This window comes from Rosa rugosa, chromosome 3, assembly GCF_958449725.1.
Source record: "Rosa rugosa chromosome 3, drRosRugo1.1, whole genome shotgun sequence".
In the NCBI taxonomy this organism is placed as follows: Eukaryota; Viridiplantae; Streptophyta; class Magnoliopsida; order Rosales; family Rosaceae; genus Rosa; species Rosa rugosa.
The window spans coordinates 29,349,175-29,367,363 of NC_084822.1; the positions used below are offsets into that span (position 1 = coordinate 29,349,175).

General features: G+C 37.1%; 2 protein-coding genes across 3 annotated transcripts; one reads left to right on the forward strand and one right to left on the reverse strand.

Moving 5' to 3' along the window:
- Positions 1-4,089: 4,089 nt before the first annotated feature.
- LOC133735847 (citrate-binding protein-like) lies at positions 4,090-5,260 on the forward strand. The gene is made up of 2 exons (XM_062163275.1): positions 4,090-4,444; positions 4,562-5,260. The coding sequence occupies exons 1-2, from the start codon at positions 4,181-4,183 to the stop codon at positions 4,952-4,954; spliced, it is 657 nt and encodes a 218-aa protein (XP_062019259.1). The 5' UTR covers positions 4,090-4,180; the 3' UTR covers positions 4,955-5,260.
- Positions 5,261-5,895: 635 nt separating this feature from the next.
- On the reverse strand, positions 5,896-17,049 carry LOC133735845 (sterol 3-beta-glucosyltransferase UGT80B1). 2 transcript variants are annotated; one of them, XM_062163273.1, is made up of 15 exons: positions 16,283-17,049; positions 16,093-16,200; positions 15,627-15,790; positions 14,619-14,861; positions 13,922-14,033; positions 13,307-13,477; positions 12,346-12,409; positions 11,401-11,458; positions 11,115-11,292; positions 10,351-10,481; positions 9,948-10,050; positions 8,685-8,761; positions 8,345-8,392; positions 7,859-8,008; positions 5,896-6,409 (listed from the first exon to the last, which is right to left on the reverse strand). In XM_062163273.1, exons 1-15 carry the CDS (start codon positions 16,362-16,364, stop codon positions 6,215-6,217), a joined length of 1,884 nt encoding a protein of 627 aa, XP_062019257.1. In that variant the 5' UTR covers positions 16,365-17,049; the 3' UTR covers positions 5,896-6,214. The 2 variants fall into 2 exon arrangements, with proteins under 2 accessions (XP_062019257.1, XP_062019258.1); XM_062163274.1 differs by having other exon boundaries at positions 15,627-15,775; positions 16,283-17,046.
- Between the last annotated feature and the right edge of the window lie 1,140 nt (positions 17,050-18,189).

The window sequence follows — 18,189 nt, forward strand, 5'->3', positions numbered from 1 at the left end:
GCGCGTTTACAAAGAGGTTGAAACGTTCACTAAAATGACTACTTGATTGGGAAGGGATATGCCCACGCGTTTCCATAACAAGTTTTGGATTCTATCGCGGTTCATGTTGGACATGATCTTCATTAGAAGCCCTTAAAGAGTTAAGGGTAACCGCTGAACACTTGAAATCCGAGTTTGAGATGAAGGATTTTGGGAGAACACGATTATGTCTCGGTTTGGAACTTGAGCATCGTGTCGATAGATGCTTAGGCATTTTGACAAGGTCAAGCCTTTAAGCACCCCCATGATCGTCGTAGTCTTGATTCTAAAAAGGATCCTCTTCGTCGAAAGGATGATGACGAAGATGTGCTAGAGGCATGAGTGCCTTACTTGAGTACAATAGGCGCATTATTGTACTTAGCTCAATGCACAAGACCGGACATCTCATTTGCCATGAACTTGTTAGCTAGATATAGCTCTACGCCAACGCGACGACATTGGATTGATGTAAAAGATATCTTTCAATACTTGAGATGTATGATTGATATGGGCTTGTTCTATCCCTACGAAGAGATGATGGATTCGGACCCATCACACACCAGGAACGCCGCCAACACTGGCCTGCGTCCACTATGCCCATCCCAAAACGACATGTGTTTTGGAAGGTTTTGCTGATATCGGGTATCTCTCTGACCCATACAAAGGTCATTCCCAAACTGGTTAAGTGTTCACCATGGGTAAAGACCGTGATATCTTGGAGGTCTACAAAACAGACCCTAGTCACTATATCTTCGAACAATGCAGAGATTATTGCTCTTCACGAAGTGAGTCGTGAATGTATATGGATTGGATCCATAGTTACGCATGTTCGAACAATTGTGGTTTGAAGTCTACCACAGATGAGCCTATGAGCATATAGGATAATGCTGCTTGTTTTGAAGCAAGGCTACATCAAAAGCGACCACACCAAGTATAATCAGCAACAACAAACTCTCCTCAAGATCAAAATGAACTAGGTTCGATCTGAGGACAATATGGCAGACTTGCTCACTAAGTCAATGCCTAAATTCCACTTTCGAGAAACATGTTGGTAGCATCGTTTGCGGAAGTTATCCGAACTCCAATGACCGTAGTCGTCAGGGGGAGATGCAGACATCAGGGGGAGGTGTCTACATGTATGGTCTCGAAACGTGAAGGGTGTGTTGTGCTCTTTTTCCCCTTCAACCGAGGTTATTTTTGTCCCACATGGTTTTTATTACTCAGCAAGGTTTTTAATGAGGCAACGAGAGGAGCACCACGTTTGGGCGACACAAGGGGGAGTGTTCAAGTAAATCCAGAATATGTGTCTAGCCCAAACTCGAGGTTACTTGCTCTAGTTGAAATAGGGTATTAGAGATATTCTCGGAGAATCTTAGGAGATATCCAATCAATGTATGATTATGTTTCCATGTACAACTCTATCTCTATGCTTGTAATCCTCTATATAAAGAGGCCCCTATTATCAATGAAAGTACGACTCAATTATCTCCCAATTCAGTTTTCCTTAAACACTCATTTGATTGGTTTTACTGTATGCCTATTAACGGTAGCTTGACATTTTTGGAACTGAAAACCGATAAACTAAGCCAAGTGAAGCAAAGTGATTGCTCGGTTATTAAAACTAGGGAAAATGCTCATTTACCCAATTTTAGCTTGAAATTTGCCCACTTGCTCCACTAACTGTTTTTTAACCCCGTTTACCCAAAACACTCTAAGGGATTATTTCCCCTTTACCCAATTAATTCTTTTTTTCTTCTTTTTATTTATTTTTAGGACTTTTTTGCCCTCTCCCCCCTCACCGATTTCTCTCTCTCTCTCCAGACGACATCGGATCTCTCTCTCCCTCCCTCCATCCCTCCAGCAGGTCGCCCACGACGCCGGCTCTCGCCATCGCCGCGCCGAAACTCATCGTCGTGCTCTCCGCTGCCAGGCTCGACGCCAAGCCGACGGTCCTCGTCGCTGAGAAGCTCGGCGAGGCCGGGTTTGACCTTTTGAAGGAATCGACGACGGACTGAAAACTGCTATCTGGGACTGAAAACTGCTATCTGCTATTGTGCAGTCATAACCATAAAAGTTGTAACATTAGTGCCCCCCAGTAGACTTTGTATTGGGGGCCAATGATGACTGCTTTATTTATTGACGGACTGAAACTGCTATTCCAAAGTAAATGTAGTGTTAAATTGCAGTAGTCGATAAATGAAAAAAATTGTGTGGTTTGTGTCAGTCTAGTGGGGGGCAGTAGACAGAATATTGACCCTCATAATGTGGGTTTTTAGACATTATCTGTTGTTTTGAGTGTGAATAACTTCTATAATCTGTGAAACATAGGAAGCGGTGTAATGTTTGATGGTCTATTGGGGGCAGTAGACACATTAGTGCCACCCAATAATGTCTTTCTTAGGAGACAGTAATCATCTCTTGTTGATTATAAAATGATCATTTTGGTTTTGTTTGTGATAAAGTGCAATACACTGTGAATCTTTGAAACTGGTGCAAGTTTTAATGGTTTAGTGGGGGGTAGTAGACACATTACTGCCCCCAGTAATCATATTATTGCCCCCCAATAATCAGATTATTGCCTCCCAATAATATATTGACTCTATGTTATTATTTGTGGGAATTATGTTTTTGATAGCTGATACGTTTATTTGTGTTTATAGAGTGGAATTGTAGTGTACTATGTTGGTCTATTGGGGGGCAATAGACATATTATTGCCCCCCAGTAATGTGATTTTTAGACGTCTTCAGAGCATCTCTCTCCGACCAACCCGACCCCGACGATGACTTCGAGTCCAATCCCGGCCTTCTTCTCCGCACTCATCCCTCAGTCGCACGACGCCGTTTTAGGTCCTACGTCAGCGTTGATATTGCTGTGGTTGACGTTGCTGGCACCTGGCGCCGGCGCAAAAGCATCGGAAGCAGAGTCCGAGAGCGGCGAAGGAGAATCGAGGGTCTGCGAGGCAGGAGGTGAAGCGAAATTCTGAGAGTTCGCCGGAGCGTCGGGGGGAGATGGCGGAAGTGAAATCCGAGGGGCATTGGAGGGTGAAGGTGAATCAGAGGAGGGAGATGGTGAATCGAAATCTGTCTGGGGAGAACGAGTTGGTGAAGAGGAAGAAGCAGTGAGTTGGAGTAGGAGGAAGGCGAGGAGGAAGAAGCGGAGGTCGCAGACTCAGAGATCGCCGTCGATAGTGGCCGGTGAGTCCGATTCGAATTCCGGCGAGGGCTTTCCAGAAGCAAGGGGAGGAGAGAGAGGTTGATGGGAGTCGAGAGAGATAGAGAGAGAGAGAGTATGAGGGCAATACTGTCTATAGATGTTAGTTTGGGTAAATGGGGTTAAATAACTCTTGGTGGAGTAAGTGGGCTTTTTGTCTAAAATTGGGTAAGTGGTCACGGCCCCTTAAAACTAAGCCGAGTCCACCGGCCATAGTATCAAACAAGCAAAAAAAAAAAAAAACCTATGCGATCTAAAATAGTCCATCACATTCTTCCTTCTCTTTTCTTGTAGTCAAAGTTATTGCCATATGCAACCAAGTTTTTTGCTCACAGTTTCGGCTTTTGATTCCATTTCTGAAAACAGAACCATCCGTGCACGTTGTCGAGGGGTATCATAATTTAATGTTCATCGGATTCCATCGAGTCGAACTCTGTATAAAAATCAGAAAAATTGTCAAAGCGTTTCCAGAGGTCTATTTCTGAGACATCCATAGATTTTTGAGACTTTCCCATCAAAACTTCAGTGTTAGTTTTCACTAATCCTGAAGGATCGGGCAACTTATCGTGTCTGTCACCTACTTACCTTGGCGGATCATCAAATCCAGACCTAGCAATCACTTTCATTTCATCTCAATTTTTTCTCAACATTCTCTTTATATTTCGATGGACTGTACAAAACACCGGTCCAAAAGAGGACCTTGCTAGCCATGCCAAAAGGCAAAAGAGTAGTCTCTCTTTCGTTTTTATTTCCCTTTTCTTCAGTTAAAAAATCGACAGCTCAGTTCGGCACTAATTGTACTCCAAAAGGCCATCGACTCATATAAGACATACAAGAACCAAAATATGAAAGCCACTATCATGTTGTTGCTATAAATAGGGCTATTCATGTTCTAGGTTGTTATCCATTATTCCATTTCGTACAGCCTCAACCCCCATATTGGCTGTCAAAATGAAATCTCTCTACTATAAGTTTCTATGTTTGGTCGTACTGAGCTTCTTCAACAACCACCATTTGGGTAGTGCTGATCCTACAGATGGGTTCACCCTTGTGCCATTAACAGATCGGAACTTTAAGCTACAAAAACCATATAACGAACCCCTTGATGATCGATACAGCTACAAAGTTGGGGTTCGAAGTTTCTGGATATACAACAATGACAAGCCCTTCAAAACAGATAGCACAACCAGGCCACGCTCGGAACTACGCATAACGGTTTCTCTCTACCTCATCAAATTTCTACACGTCTCTTGCTTCATTGCATAGCATCTCGTAATATCCCAACATGGAAGCACAGTATAACTGTTTTCTCACTTCGGTTTTATTTTGCAGGGACATGACTATTCTTCTGGAATTTGGCAATTTGAAGGCTATGCATATGTGCCCAGTGGTACTTCTGGGGTTACAATAGTGCAGATTCATGGTGCAACTGAAGGAGCTACAACTCTACAACTAAGGATGTATGAAGGAGACGGTGGAGATCTCAGATACTACAGATACAACTTAGTTGATACTGATCTCTACGACAAGTGGTTCAGAGTAAACATAATCCACAATGTTGACAAAGGGAAGGTCATAGTTTTCATTGACGGTGTTAAGAAGTTTGTGGTGAAAGATCAGGGACCAGGGGACCTGTACTTCAAATGTGGTGTGTATGCAGCACCGTTTAATTCCAGTAACTACATGGAATCAAGGTGGAAGGAGATCAAACTTTACAAAAAATGATGGGAAAATTACTATATTTCTAATCAGTAGCTAAATATGATGTTATAGAGGCTATGCCATCTTTGTATTTATGAATGTACAAAACTATGGTTTCACTAGAACTCATAAAACTCTCATCTCCCTCTTATAGTTCCTTCATTATACATGTCTATGAAATTTAGTAATTACATGGAATCAAGGAGATCAAACTATACAAAAAATGATGGGAATATTACAATATTTCCATTCAGTATAGCTAAATATGATGATGTATAGGGGCTATGCCATCTTTCTATTTACGAAGTACAAACTATGGTTTCACTGGAACTCATAAAACTCGCTCCCTCTTATAGTTCGTTCAGTTTAAGTCCCTACGAAATTTAGTATCAGTTTTATAATCCATAAACATAGCTACTGATATTGGGAAATGTTTCATGTAGAGAATCAATACAAGCACTAAAGACTCATCAGTATGCGGTTAAAAAAAAAATAATAATAAAAATAATAATAATAATAATAATAATAATAATAATAAATAAAATAAAAACAAGAAAACAAAGAAAGAAAGAATATGTGCCAAGTCATTCCCCACTGCTATTTTGGTTAAGATGATCATTACCGGGGAAGAAAGTAACCGTTCAGGATTTAGTAGCACTATCATAATCCATTTAGTCTCCAGTGCAAGTAAAGAACCAACACAACTCATCAAACCGTATGCACTAACAAAAATGTGCAAAATTGGTGTAAAGCATTTGCAGATGATAGCCAATTTTATTCTCAAAATGTAACTAACTGTCTGAGATCCGAGCAGGGTTGTTACAAGCAAATATCAGATGTACATGTTACAACGCCTTCAGTCACATTTGTATAATCTGTTACAGGAATTCTACAAACCCATAGATTTTGTTTAACCCAATAATTAGCAGTAAGGAAATAAAAACCTACAATTGAAGCAGACAGTATGAAAGGGAATGAAAAATTAATTTAATATAATTAGGCTAAGTTCAGCATATATTCTCACTACAAATCAGTTTTTCTAACTGAAAATGAAGTAGACGAAACCTAATTCTCTTACACAAGCTGTCAGAAACCTATAGTAGCTGTATTATTGATCAAACCCACACTGGGAAGCCATGAATGAAATGAATGAAATGTCAGATAAATAACATATGACTATAAAAAAAATAATTTTGAAAAAAAGAAAAGGAGAAAAAGAATAAGCTATACACTAGTACAATACAGCAAGAATCCTACGAACCACATGGCAGGCAGCACCATTTCTCAATTTGAAGGGCAGCACCATTTCTCAATTTGAAGAAAGAGCCACTGCAAAGGGTTTGCAGGTTCATCTTCTTCTGAAGATGCAGTTGGTAATGGTAGCTCATGAGGTAATTGCCGGTGAAATGCATCAACTGCAGCTGCAACACCGTCTTCATTCTCTATCAACTTTGCTATTTCTAGTGCTCGAGATTTAACCTAGGATATGTCAAGCTTGGTTAGAAGTAGTACATGTGTTGCTAAGTTGCTCAACCATATAACATCTCGAACTATGAAAGGAAAGCTCAGCTATCTATTGTGAATTTAATAGCATTATAAAAATCTCATGTGAAGGATCAGAAAAGAAAAATAAAACATAAAAGGTTACTGACATATGCTCAACTAGGATGAGTTACGCTCCTGATAAGTAGTAGCATTTGTAATTTCTTTTGTCACTTCATGTTTTGGCTAGACACACTAATGACTTCTCTTCTTCAAATCATTTTCAACATAATTTATAAATTGGAATCATATTTTCCTGCTCGTAGTTATTTTTTGTGCATTTGCAGCCCGGCTTTTGGTGCAATAAGATTTTATTCACAAAAGTGTAAATAAATATTCCAACACTAACATGTTAGATGAAAAAATATGACAAGGAGAAAGAAAAATATACTATAAATGCTAGTTCAGTAAAAGCTAATGCAATGAAAAGCAATTTTATCAGAGGTTCATGAGTTCACATATTATACATGATGCAAGACATACTGTAAATAACAATGGAGCTTATTCCCCTTTCATATTTTGAGACTTTCTAATCCTCAAGATATTCTTCCTTAATTTCTAATCCAGTGAAAAAAGAAAAATGCATATGGTCCATACCCCTCAAACCTCAAAGTGTCATTTCATCTAGCTAGTAAAATTGTTCATGTTTATGTCAATGACTGTTCAACTAAGTATACCTTACTTGCATCTTGTGGGATGTTTACCAGAAAAACAGGATTTTGAAAGAAATATTTTCATATACTAGTAGACATTATACTTTTTATTTGTAAATATGAAACTTAAACAACTCACTTATCTTGAGATTACGGGATATACAGCAATGAAAGATCACCAAATGGTCCATCTGTGACCTTGTTTTTGGCACTCATAAAACAACTAGCCTAACCCACCCCCCCCCCCCCCCCCCCCCCCAACCCAAAAAAAAAAAAAAAAAAACTATACAGTAATATAAGGATGCTATTCAAATTTAGTTGATGAACTGTTGAACTTTATTGGATTGTTTAACATGGTATCGGGAGCGCTTGGTGCAGGACATCCTACATTTTGAAATTCCTGATTCTCATCTTCACTTGTCTGTTGATGGAATTACAAGCAAGCAAGGTGATAACTTGATACATTGCTGGCTCATACAGACGTGTATACGTTCAATTATTTCAGCAAAAAAAAAAAAAAATTCTATAGTTTTGTCATAAGAGTCGGTATATTATTGAAGCAAAGGCCTTGCAACAAAACTATAGATTTTTTTTAAAGTAACAGCATTAAGTATAGCATAGGAGTTGGAACTTGTTAAAGTCAAAACTATTTCTATATGGCAGTGCACACATCAGATAACATTTTGTAAGATGTATATTTTGCTGATAAAATACAGTATGACATCAAAAATACCTCTGGCTCCAGCATAAATTTAATAGCATTTGAAAGGCTCTCAACGTTGAGCTGGGATATAGGTATTGGTGAAGGTCCCAATCCTTTCTCATGTATCCTATCACCCCAGAAGAACTGATCTCCAAAGAATGGCACTACGGTTGTTGGACACTGTATTTTATAACATTGCCATTAGATAGCATCAAACAAGAAAAGATGATTTAATTGGTAGATAACTGGAAATATTATTAAAGTTAATTGCACTATGCTTGATTAAATTCATTTTCCTTCACATTGTTATACCTAAATATTCCTTCCCTCTTTTATTTGGGTTTACATGATTTGAATCTAGAAACTACCCCTATTGCACCCCACTCTAACCATCTAAGCCATAGCTCAGGTGGGTTGGTGCAAATATGTGTCAGCAAAATGTCAAAATAAACTTATGAAGCTGCTCTCCCAGAAATCAAGGTTATAAGAAAGAAAACAGTGAGTGAAAAGTATTACCCCAGCTCTTAATCCTGTAGCTGTGGTTCCAGCACCACCATGATGAACCTGCATAGTAGTGGAAGTACGTCTTCAAGTTAGCCTATAAATATCATTTTACAAAATACTTCTCTGTCAATTTAATTTTAAACCACGTCTTTTTGAAGTATGATCGGAAGTTGTCCAGTTGCTTTAAAGGCTGCCCCTAGTATTAATTGGTTGAAAACAAAACGCAATAACAATGGAACCATATAGTAGCTGAGCAAATCTATCTATCTAAAACAAAATGAAAACTCATCAAAAGAAATTTGACATGTCAAAAAGTTCCCTTAAACTTGACAAGATATAAAATACAACTTACCACTGCTGAACATTGAGGAAACAGCCAATCATGAGGGCAGTCCTCCAAAAGGAAAACACTGTCGGATGCTTCTGTTACTGCAAGAGGCAAGTCAAATTAGATCAAAAGTTAAAAACCTTATGCTTTTTCAATATCTTAAGGCAAGCAACTTCAACTGATCTCCTTTTTCCTCTCCAATAAAATTAATACTATTACATAAGTGTAACCAGAAAATTAATACTATTACATAAGGTTTAACCAGAAAGCATATCCAGAAATTAATATTTATAGTGAATTAAAAGTCAAAACACAAAGAAAATACTGAAATACTAAATGTAATGTGAGAGAAAGAGAGAACAGTTAACATTTGTAAAGAGTAGGTGCCAAACAGATGTAAATAACCCAATAATTTACAAGAACAGTCATAAAACTGTGAAACGTTTTTGTTTCATCATAGCCCCATTTCTGAATTAGAAGAGAGTTGGATATATATTAACTCTTAAGATTTTCTATAAAGCAATTTCCTATTGCAGGTCTTGTGACGAGACAATTCGATACATAACCAAGGGGTGCTACAAAGCACCTATGAAAATTACAGTTTAAATCTTCTATTTGAAATTTACTGGTGACTTGGTTCTTTTCCCTACCAACAGAACTGCTGTAGTAAAGAAAATGAGAGAGAGAGAGAGAGAGAGAGAGAGAGAATTCCAACTTTTAAGATGATTTTTCAACTTAACTCGTGTTTTAATATTATTAGTAATATTCCGATCAGTAATTCAACCAATCGGGTTCTTTCTTATGCATAGAGACTATCCTGAAGCAATATATAATAATTTTCTTTGAGATCTGCAAAACAATGTCCTAGTTTAAAAACTATCTTGACCCCTTGTGAAATTCTAGTTTCCATCTCACCTCAGATTATTATTAGTATTATTATTATTTTTTATCATGAATCCCTTGATCCTGATTGCAACAAAAAAAATTCAGCTAAATCATTTATGTTTTTAGAACAATTGAATTATCCCCTGATTCAGAAATTGCCTAACCTTCATCAACCCTTACTGCTACTTACCAAATGCTGAAAAAGGAATATAATAATAAATTTCAATCATTTTCCATCTAGTCCAGTGCTAGATCATAAGATGCATAATTGACCCACCAAAGTAGATAATACTTTACTTTAATCAATCCAAGGAACTATAACTATGCAGAGAACTTTTAACAAATCTTCAGATACACCAAAAACATGAAAGTTATTACAAAAAAAAAAAAAAAGAAACTTACAATTCCCTAGGTCTCCCCAACCTTTATCAATTATTCCTCTCTGTCCAGTGTCTTTCAACGCCTCCAATATAATATCAGTAGTTTGCTTGGGATCATCAAGGGGCTTGACAAGCAACAGATGAAATTTGGAATTAAATTCTATTCGAAATGCATGATGCATGATACCAACATTTTTTATCACATATGTTAATCAGTCAAAATTTTACAGAAAGAAAGACAAATATGAAAGTAGTGAAAGATGAGTAAAGCCTTCAGCCATGACAAATATCAAGTCATTAATTCCTCATTGAGTCATTGTGAAGGAAATCGTCCTCTGATTGCCTTACTTTTTGAAGAAAGTGATGACAAGAAACTGACACAAGAAAATATATGAATGAAATAAAAATGGTGGAAATCACCATACCATGCTTCCAAAGCCAATATAGATAGGTTTCGGCCCTTTCTGAATCCACTGAACAAACTCGTCTTGAGGTTGATACTTCGATCCAAGGTTTAAGAAACAATAACCAACAACATCCACTAAAGATCCCCAATCTGCAAATTTCATATCATGTCAAAACCTTCTGACAGAAATATTGCACGAACATTGCAAAAATAGGAGCTTAAGACAGGTAGTGAACAGTATGTGGGTGTCAAATGACAGCTACTATATTCACAATTTCACATAGAGAAGCATTATATTAAAACATTCAATTCTAGAGTTGGAGAAAAGGACATATTGAAGGGTTCTGCTTAAGAATGGGGGGCAGTCTATATATACAGGTATCAGTCCAACTATAGAACTCCAACTTTCACTAGAGGCACATAAGGCCCACCCACCAAAGAGAAGCAAGATGCAGCCTTTAGACACAAATGCAAGAAATAAGCTTTTTATTCCACTTAACATATGGACTCAGACGTAAAGAACCTAATGAAAAGTGAAAGATAAAATATTAGAATATTTATATTCGATTTGCCAAAAAGAACACCAAAGTGGACCTCTGTGGTGAGCTACTTGAGCAAAATGAGTAAATATGAAGATAGCATCACCATCATATAAAGCAAGCTACTATGTATCCCAGGATCAGTGAATAGTAATAAGGCAATTAGCTCACTATAATAACTTCAACGATTCACCCACGTTATTAATTCTAGTCAATGATACATGATAAATACAAAATTGCTTACCACTTGGTTTTGGTACAACATGAGGACTCCACATATACCCTGTTGGCAAATGAGATATTGATCCATGGTATGTGCTGAAGTATGCAATAGGAGCAAGCTTTAACTTTTTTTTCCTGAAGTCATTTATATAACTCCTAATGCCCCACCATATCAGTAAATCCACAACAATATATGAAAGCTGGATATGGCAAGGACAAAGGGGAATATGTTTTTCCTTAAATTAGTCCACTTGTTCAAACGTATGAAACAATATATGTAGAAGCACAACACCAAAACGAGAACATACCCAATAACCAGCACTTTGAGGTACACGTGCAAGTGGGTGAGGGAATTCATAAGTAGGCCTGCCTATAGAAAAGATTGGTGAGATAGCATAATAAAGGAAGGAGTTTAACTCAAAATAAGCCAGTATTAAAGGACAAAGCATGTTTTCGGACTTCAAAAGTCTTCTTTTTAGTAATTTCATTCACGTCAACTTAAAACACCGATGTAGTCCATGTGACTAAGAAAGTCCTGTCCTACCTTTTCCACTCTCATGTCAATCAACTTAAAGCAACAACAGTCTACGTCAGCAAAAAAGTTTTTTCTACCTTTTCCATTTCCATTACATCAAATAAACTTTTTAAATATGTCTGACATATCTAAAATTAGAATTTAGAAAGATATATAAGGAGGTAAATCGGGGCCATTACATTCCCATCTACAGTCAGATTAAAATACGCAAATAGGGCTTTAATCATAGACATGAAACAGATCAAATGATTGTGTACCATGTTACCAGACACTTTGGCATCTTATTGTCAGAGTTGTACTGTACATTTTATATACTTGTTCTCGTATCAAACCACTGCCAATCTGAGCCACTACTCAAATGAACTCTAGTTTGAATGAGTGGTCCAAATTGATGGATTAACTATGTGACAGGTAAAATGTCAGGTAAGAGTAAGAGAACATTAGTCAATACACACACCATGGATATTATTAGTCAGTTTTATGACACATGTAAGTGAACCTTGTTAGTGTCAACTTAGTATGACTGCTATACTAACCATCGTTCAAGTCAAAACTATGCTCATCTCTGAGGAAAAATAAAAACTAAAATACATCATATTGATATATAATTTATGCATGTCTTTCTTTTTGTTCCAGATTATGTTAGAGAACATTTGATTTGTAATTAGAATTAACTTTTTGTACCACAGAATGAAAGAAAAATGAGGTCAACACTCACGTCCATGGCATTGTGAAGAAAATGTGAAGGGGTACTCCAAGAGCTTCAGCAACATGTGCATGTCCTGCAACCCATATCATATATTCAGACAAGTTTTTATGATAGTTTATCTTTTCATATAAGAAGAGGAAAGCATTAAGAATAATTTCATAAATCACACATATCTCTTTATTTAACAAGACGAATAGGTGAACGATTAAGCTGGTAATGTGATTATAAATCCCCAGTCCCCTTCACTTTCTACTTGCACAACTTTTCTCTTCTGGCAAATCTACAAAGACAGTAACTAACATATTCCACAAAACTAATTGCTTAAAGGAACTAGCAATCATTGTCACATATCTGTTACTCCTTAAAAAGACACAAGAAATAAGGTTTTCATTCTCCTATATGTATTCATACTTCCTGATTAGTTCAGGTCGTTTACAACCTTCTGTTACTAAATATATTTCTGTGCCTGGAGCCAACCACTTTTGTTCTCACTACAACCACAACTTCTCTCCTCTACAAATGAGAAAACTAATTCTGATTTCAATCACAATAGCACCCTATATCCAATGCATACACTACAATGTCGGGTCTACGGTAAAATCTAATACTCTTAATTATAATGGTAAAAGTCCAATAAAAGATTATGTGAAATGTAAGAAGCCTCAAAAAATTGTTAGCAGGCGCACATACAGGATTACAATTAGAAAAATACATAGGTTCACTGAAGTCACGACTATCAAATTTATAGTGATAAAGTATCCTTCTAACCCTTGACACTGTAATACTAACTGGGAAATAATTGTATTGAAGTGAATCAAACATTCAACTTCTAACCCTAAACATTCAACTCACCATAAGCAGGAGGATTTGATAAAGTATCCTTCTAACCCTTTACATTGACTGTAATAAATACTAACTGGGAAATAATTGTATTGAAGTGACATCAAACATTCAACTTGTAAGAACTCACCATAAGCAGGAGGATTTGCAATAATTGCCTGTGCCTTAAAAGGTACTCCAGTTTCGATATCTGGCTCAGTGCATGCCGGAAGAAGAGACTCAATAATTGCCTTTAGTTGCTTTCTTTGTATAGATATTTCTCCGGGTCCAGATGGAATGAGACCTTTATTTCTGGCCATATCTAAAATTAAAACACACTGAATTTCAGTTATGGAATAAAGCCTCTAAGTAAAGGTATGAGAAAATAAAACCTGAAGTAGTAAAAGAGCTCGAAGAAAGATGGTAAAACTAGAATTTGGTGTGAAACAAGTTGGACAACTATTAGTTATTATTTAAGAAATCAATAGTCAAGTATTCAAGTTGGCCTTCCCACACTCTTGAGCACATGGTTGACACCAATTTGTTCAGGCTATGCTTCAGCTGTGAGAGAGAGAGAGAGAGAGAGAGTGGGGGAATAAAAATGTTTTTGGCCAGCATCTAAAGAACCACAAAATGGCCGATGGCATATGAGGCAAACATAGACAGAGTGACATAGAACGTGATTTACCAACCCAATATCACCACCAGAAGCAGTTAAATTGCAATAGTAAAACAAAAGGAAGTTTAATACTAGGCTATCCCTTACATCCTGCCAAAACACGAGGATCACCGCCCAAAGGATAAAATTCTACACCAGCTGATTTTACAAAAGTGCTGAAGTTAGCATGAGTTGCCAACCTAACACGGTGACCAAATTCCTGTAAGAAAACATCAGATCATCTAGAATTAAAAACATATAGATAAAATCTCTGGATAATGCAGTATGATATTTTTCATACAAGGAATACGAGTAATCTGACAATGACATCTGAAACTTATTACAACTATCTTTCTAGCATCATTGCATGATCTATATATAGAGGCAAAATATCGCAATTTCATAATATGGACTGTTAAATTGCTAACCTCCCCATCTTGTTACCCCAAAATTTAAAAAACATGTGATATAACAAAAGTGGTAGAAACCTAGATTTAAAAGGACAACTTGATCAACAAAACAATACCCATACAGGTGAACAATATCTTCGATTGCATTAGCTATTGATGCATTAACTTGATAACACAAAACTGACTCACTGAAAAAACAAGTCTTGAGCATGCACACAGGCAATGTACTTTCAAAATATATTATATAGCAATATGTTCATGGATCATAAATGGAACAATGATTAATGAAATTATGATTTGAGGAGAAGCTAATCCTTTTATAAAGAAGTACATAAATACTAAAGCACGAGAAGAAAATTATTACAAAAATCAGCCATTTATGTTGTTTAACATGCCTGAAATCTCTTCGCCATAGCCAGAAAAGGCTGTACATCTCCTCTTGTTCCAACCACAAGCATGGCAATTTTCAATCTTGGAATTGATTTTGTTGTACTGGAAGTTGTATCTTCTAAATAGATTGGCACATCTTCAACAGAATGAAGCTCTAACAATTCAGATGCAACAGGTGCACTTCTCTCTAAATCAACTTCTACTGTTCCATCATTTTGTATCTTGACCATCTCAACAATCAGTTTTTTCTGAAACCAAAACAAGAAAAATAATGACCAGTCAAGAAATGAAATAAACATGATGAAAATGTACAGTAGAATAAAGCCATATAATTTTAAAATATGGTTGTAAGGACTCAGGAGGGGGTGGAGGTTAACTAGAGGCCACAGTGATAGAAGGTGCTAAATTATTCAGCAGCATATAAATCAAGTTATGTAATTATATTCATTTCATAATCAGGTATTGAAGCAGTATAGGATGGTGTAAGGCAGGGACTGCCTTACACTATCATGCTTAGAAATTAAACAGCATTTTGCGTCAATGTATTCAGCATGAAGTTGCAGTTTTATAACGGAAAATATCTATCCCAAATAGCAAGTTTTTAATATTACATATTGACAATAAAATATCGGACATCAGGAAGACTAAGCTCTGCATAGGAAAATTAAAGACCCCAACATGGTATCTTAGCAAACAATCTACATGTCAGACCCACATGCAAAACATGCTACTTGTCCCCCAGTAAATTCATGTACACACTTGGTCAACCAACGTCAGGGGGCTTGCTGAGATTATAGAATTAGGAACTCTAAGCCTTACAAAAAAATATGAAGTTTTGGGCCTCTCCCCCCCCCCCCCCCCCCCCCCCCCACTGCCAATCGGTTTTGGGTGGATGGTCTAACTTTAACTTAAAGGACATCTCTCATACCTTAAGTACTCACGTTAAATGATAAGTTAGAAGCAGACATGAGAACGCAAACAAACAACAGTATGCATATTATGTTCATATCTACCTTTTCACGTTCAGATAGTCTATCCAGCTTTAGGTCATGCCTGCGACTCTCCCTCCTCTCCGTCATCGACCTAGAGAATTTAATGTTGTGATCATCAATTAACAAATTCTTGGGAGTTCCAATAGGTGCAGTGATCCAATGGTCCAAGCCTTCATTAAGATATGCTAAGACATCAGTTAGTGTGTATCACATAAATTCTAAACAAAAAAATAGCAGTAAATAGCAATTACTCAGTTATATAGGACAAATAAACATCCAGATAATACTCCGCAATCCTATTTATGAATTCTAAGCTCTCCTCCATTCAATAAAATCTAGCAAACTTAGTTGGTGGTGCTTGTTGGCCAAGTAAGAAGGAAATTATTCCATTTAGCTAGAAAATAGCTTTCAGTAAACAGAAAGACTCTCATCAATATCTTCCCTGTAAGGTCTACAAATGTATAAGAACCAAACAAGCAGCACTAACCTCTCTGAGGTGAAGAATCAACATTGAACTCTTTTGACTGAAAAATCTCCAAAACCGAAGAACGCCTCACCGAATTTGTCTTCTGAGTCTCTGCCTTCCGAAAAGAACCTGCATATAACCACTTCATTTGAGAACCAATAAACCATTGCTACTGACTCATAACCATCACTGGCGTACTTAAAATCCTTACTCTGTCCTGGGCTGCTAACACCTTCATCTTCGGAATGTTTCAAAGGATGGTCTAAACCATTACTTCCCCTATTACTTCCCATTTCAGCTTATGCACAGGCCTCAACAACAGAAGCCCACCAAAACCAAAACTCCGAAAACCTCAGTATCAATTCCCAATTTCCAAATTCTTGAATGCACAAGAAACATGAGCCGACTTCTAATAACCAGTTCCCTGAATCTACTAAAATTTGAATCTCATAACGTGAAGAAACACAAACACAAACAGCAGAAAGTACCCACCAAAACCACAACTCTCAAACCCTTCAAAAGCAATCCCAAATATCCAGAACCCTCAAGATTCAAGAGCTACAAACCACACAAATAATAGAAAGAATGGAAATCACCGAAACTGAGCTGTCGCTTAGGCAGATCATTGCCAGCTCTACTCTCTACTTTGACCCAAAAGAGCAGCAGCCACCGGTCAAAACATGGACCAGTTGGTGGCCAAAAGTTCAACCCAACTTTCGCGCCTCCAAACTATTATACTACAAAGTTGCAGAAAGCTTCTCTTTCGGCTGAGATGTGATCAAAACTGAGAGCAAAGAATCCACACTGCACAGACCAATCTGAACTCTTATGTACAGCAAACACAGCATCCAACGAAGAAGAATTGAGAAACTGCTGAACCTTGGAAAGAATCCCAGAAAAGTTCTTCTGGGTACTTGAGAGGTTGGTTATAGAAGAAGCTAAACAAAGGAAGCTTCACCCCGTGTCGGAGTTCCAATGAAACATCCAACTTATAAGCGACACAACAGTTTTGTACTGGCTAAGCAGACTGGTCAAATTTTATGTCTCTTTTTTAGGGTCAATCTACTCTTCCGTGTTTTTTTTTTATCTTTTAGTTCGGAACGAAATGAATACGATATATAATGACCCCTCCAAAGTCCAAAGTGTTACTCCCGCCCAAAAAAAAAAAAGTCCAAAGTGTTACACGGTCAATGTCACGATATAACCCTAAACGGGGTAAAAGTTTGTTAGCAAAAATAATATGCATTGGTTTTGCATACTTATGAACAAGTGATAAAAGAAAATAAAGAGTCCTAACATCGGCCATTTTCACTGTAAAAATGCTTATTAGAGTACAACAAGCAATTTTAATTCAAAAGTCTCGAATAGCCAAAAAGTGTACTGAAGTCTATACTTAACGCAGTCAATCTAAGATTTGTAACCAAGTAATAGAGAATAGCCCAAATTGTACATGTTTCTGCTTACATCCGAAGGCTGGGAGGGGCCATGTGTGTAGTCAATTTGGTGAGATAAATAAGTCGATGTCACCTGCCAAATGTAATACACGAGCATCAAGAGATAGACTGGGTTGGCCAGTCTTCGCTTCCCTGATATAGGAAAAATGGGTTGTAAGGCATCACACCTAACTTCCTTTGTGTCAGGTCTAAGTAACCAAATCTAACATGCTCATGCCAAGATGGACTCCCCCTTGGTTCTCTTCATTATCAAGTAACCAATAAACAATTATACTAGAGAATGTATTTAAGCTATCCCTTGATTATCGGAAATAACTCTCCTACAAACCTTTTAGTTTCTATTCATTCCTTGATTATCGGATACAAGTAAACCTATGTAGATGCAAGCTAAGTCCCTTGATTATCGGAAACCTAACCCACACCCACATGATGAGCCCAATTGTAAGGAACCCAAGCAACCTTATTTGATTATCACAAGATTACCATTTCTACATTTGCAACATACTTTAGTTTATTAAGTTTGTCAAGCCTAGCATACTTCCATGAAATTATCAACACTTACCAACCTTAGGTGACAAATGTAAGATGCATAAATGAAGAACAATTAAACTAGCAAAATAGAAGTTCATGGCATGATCAATATTAAATTAATTAGATAGTTTGT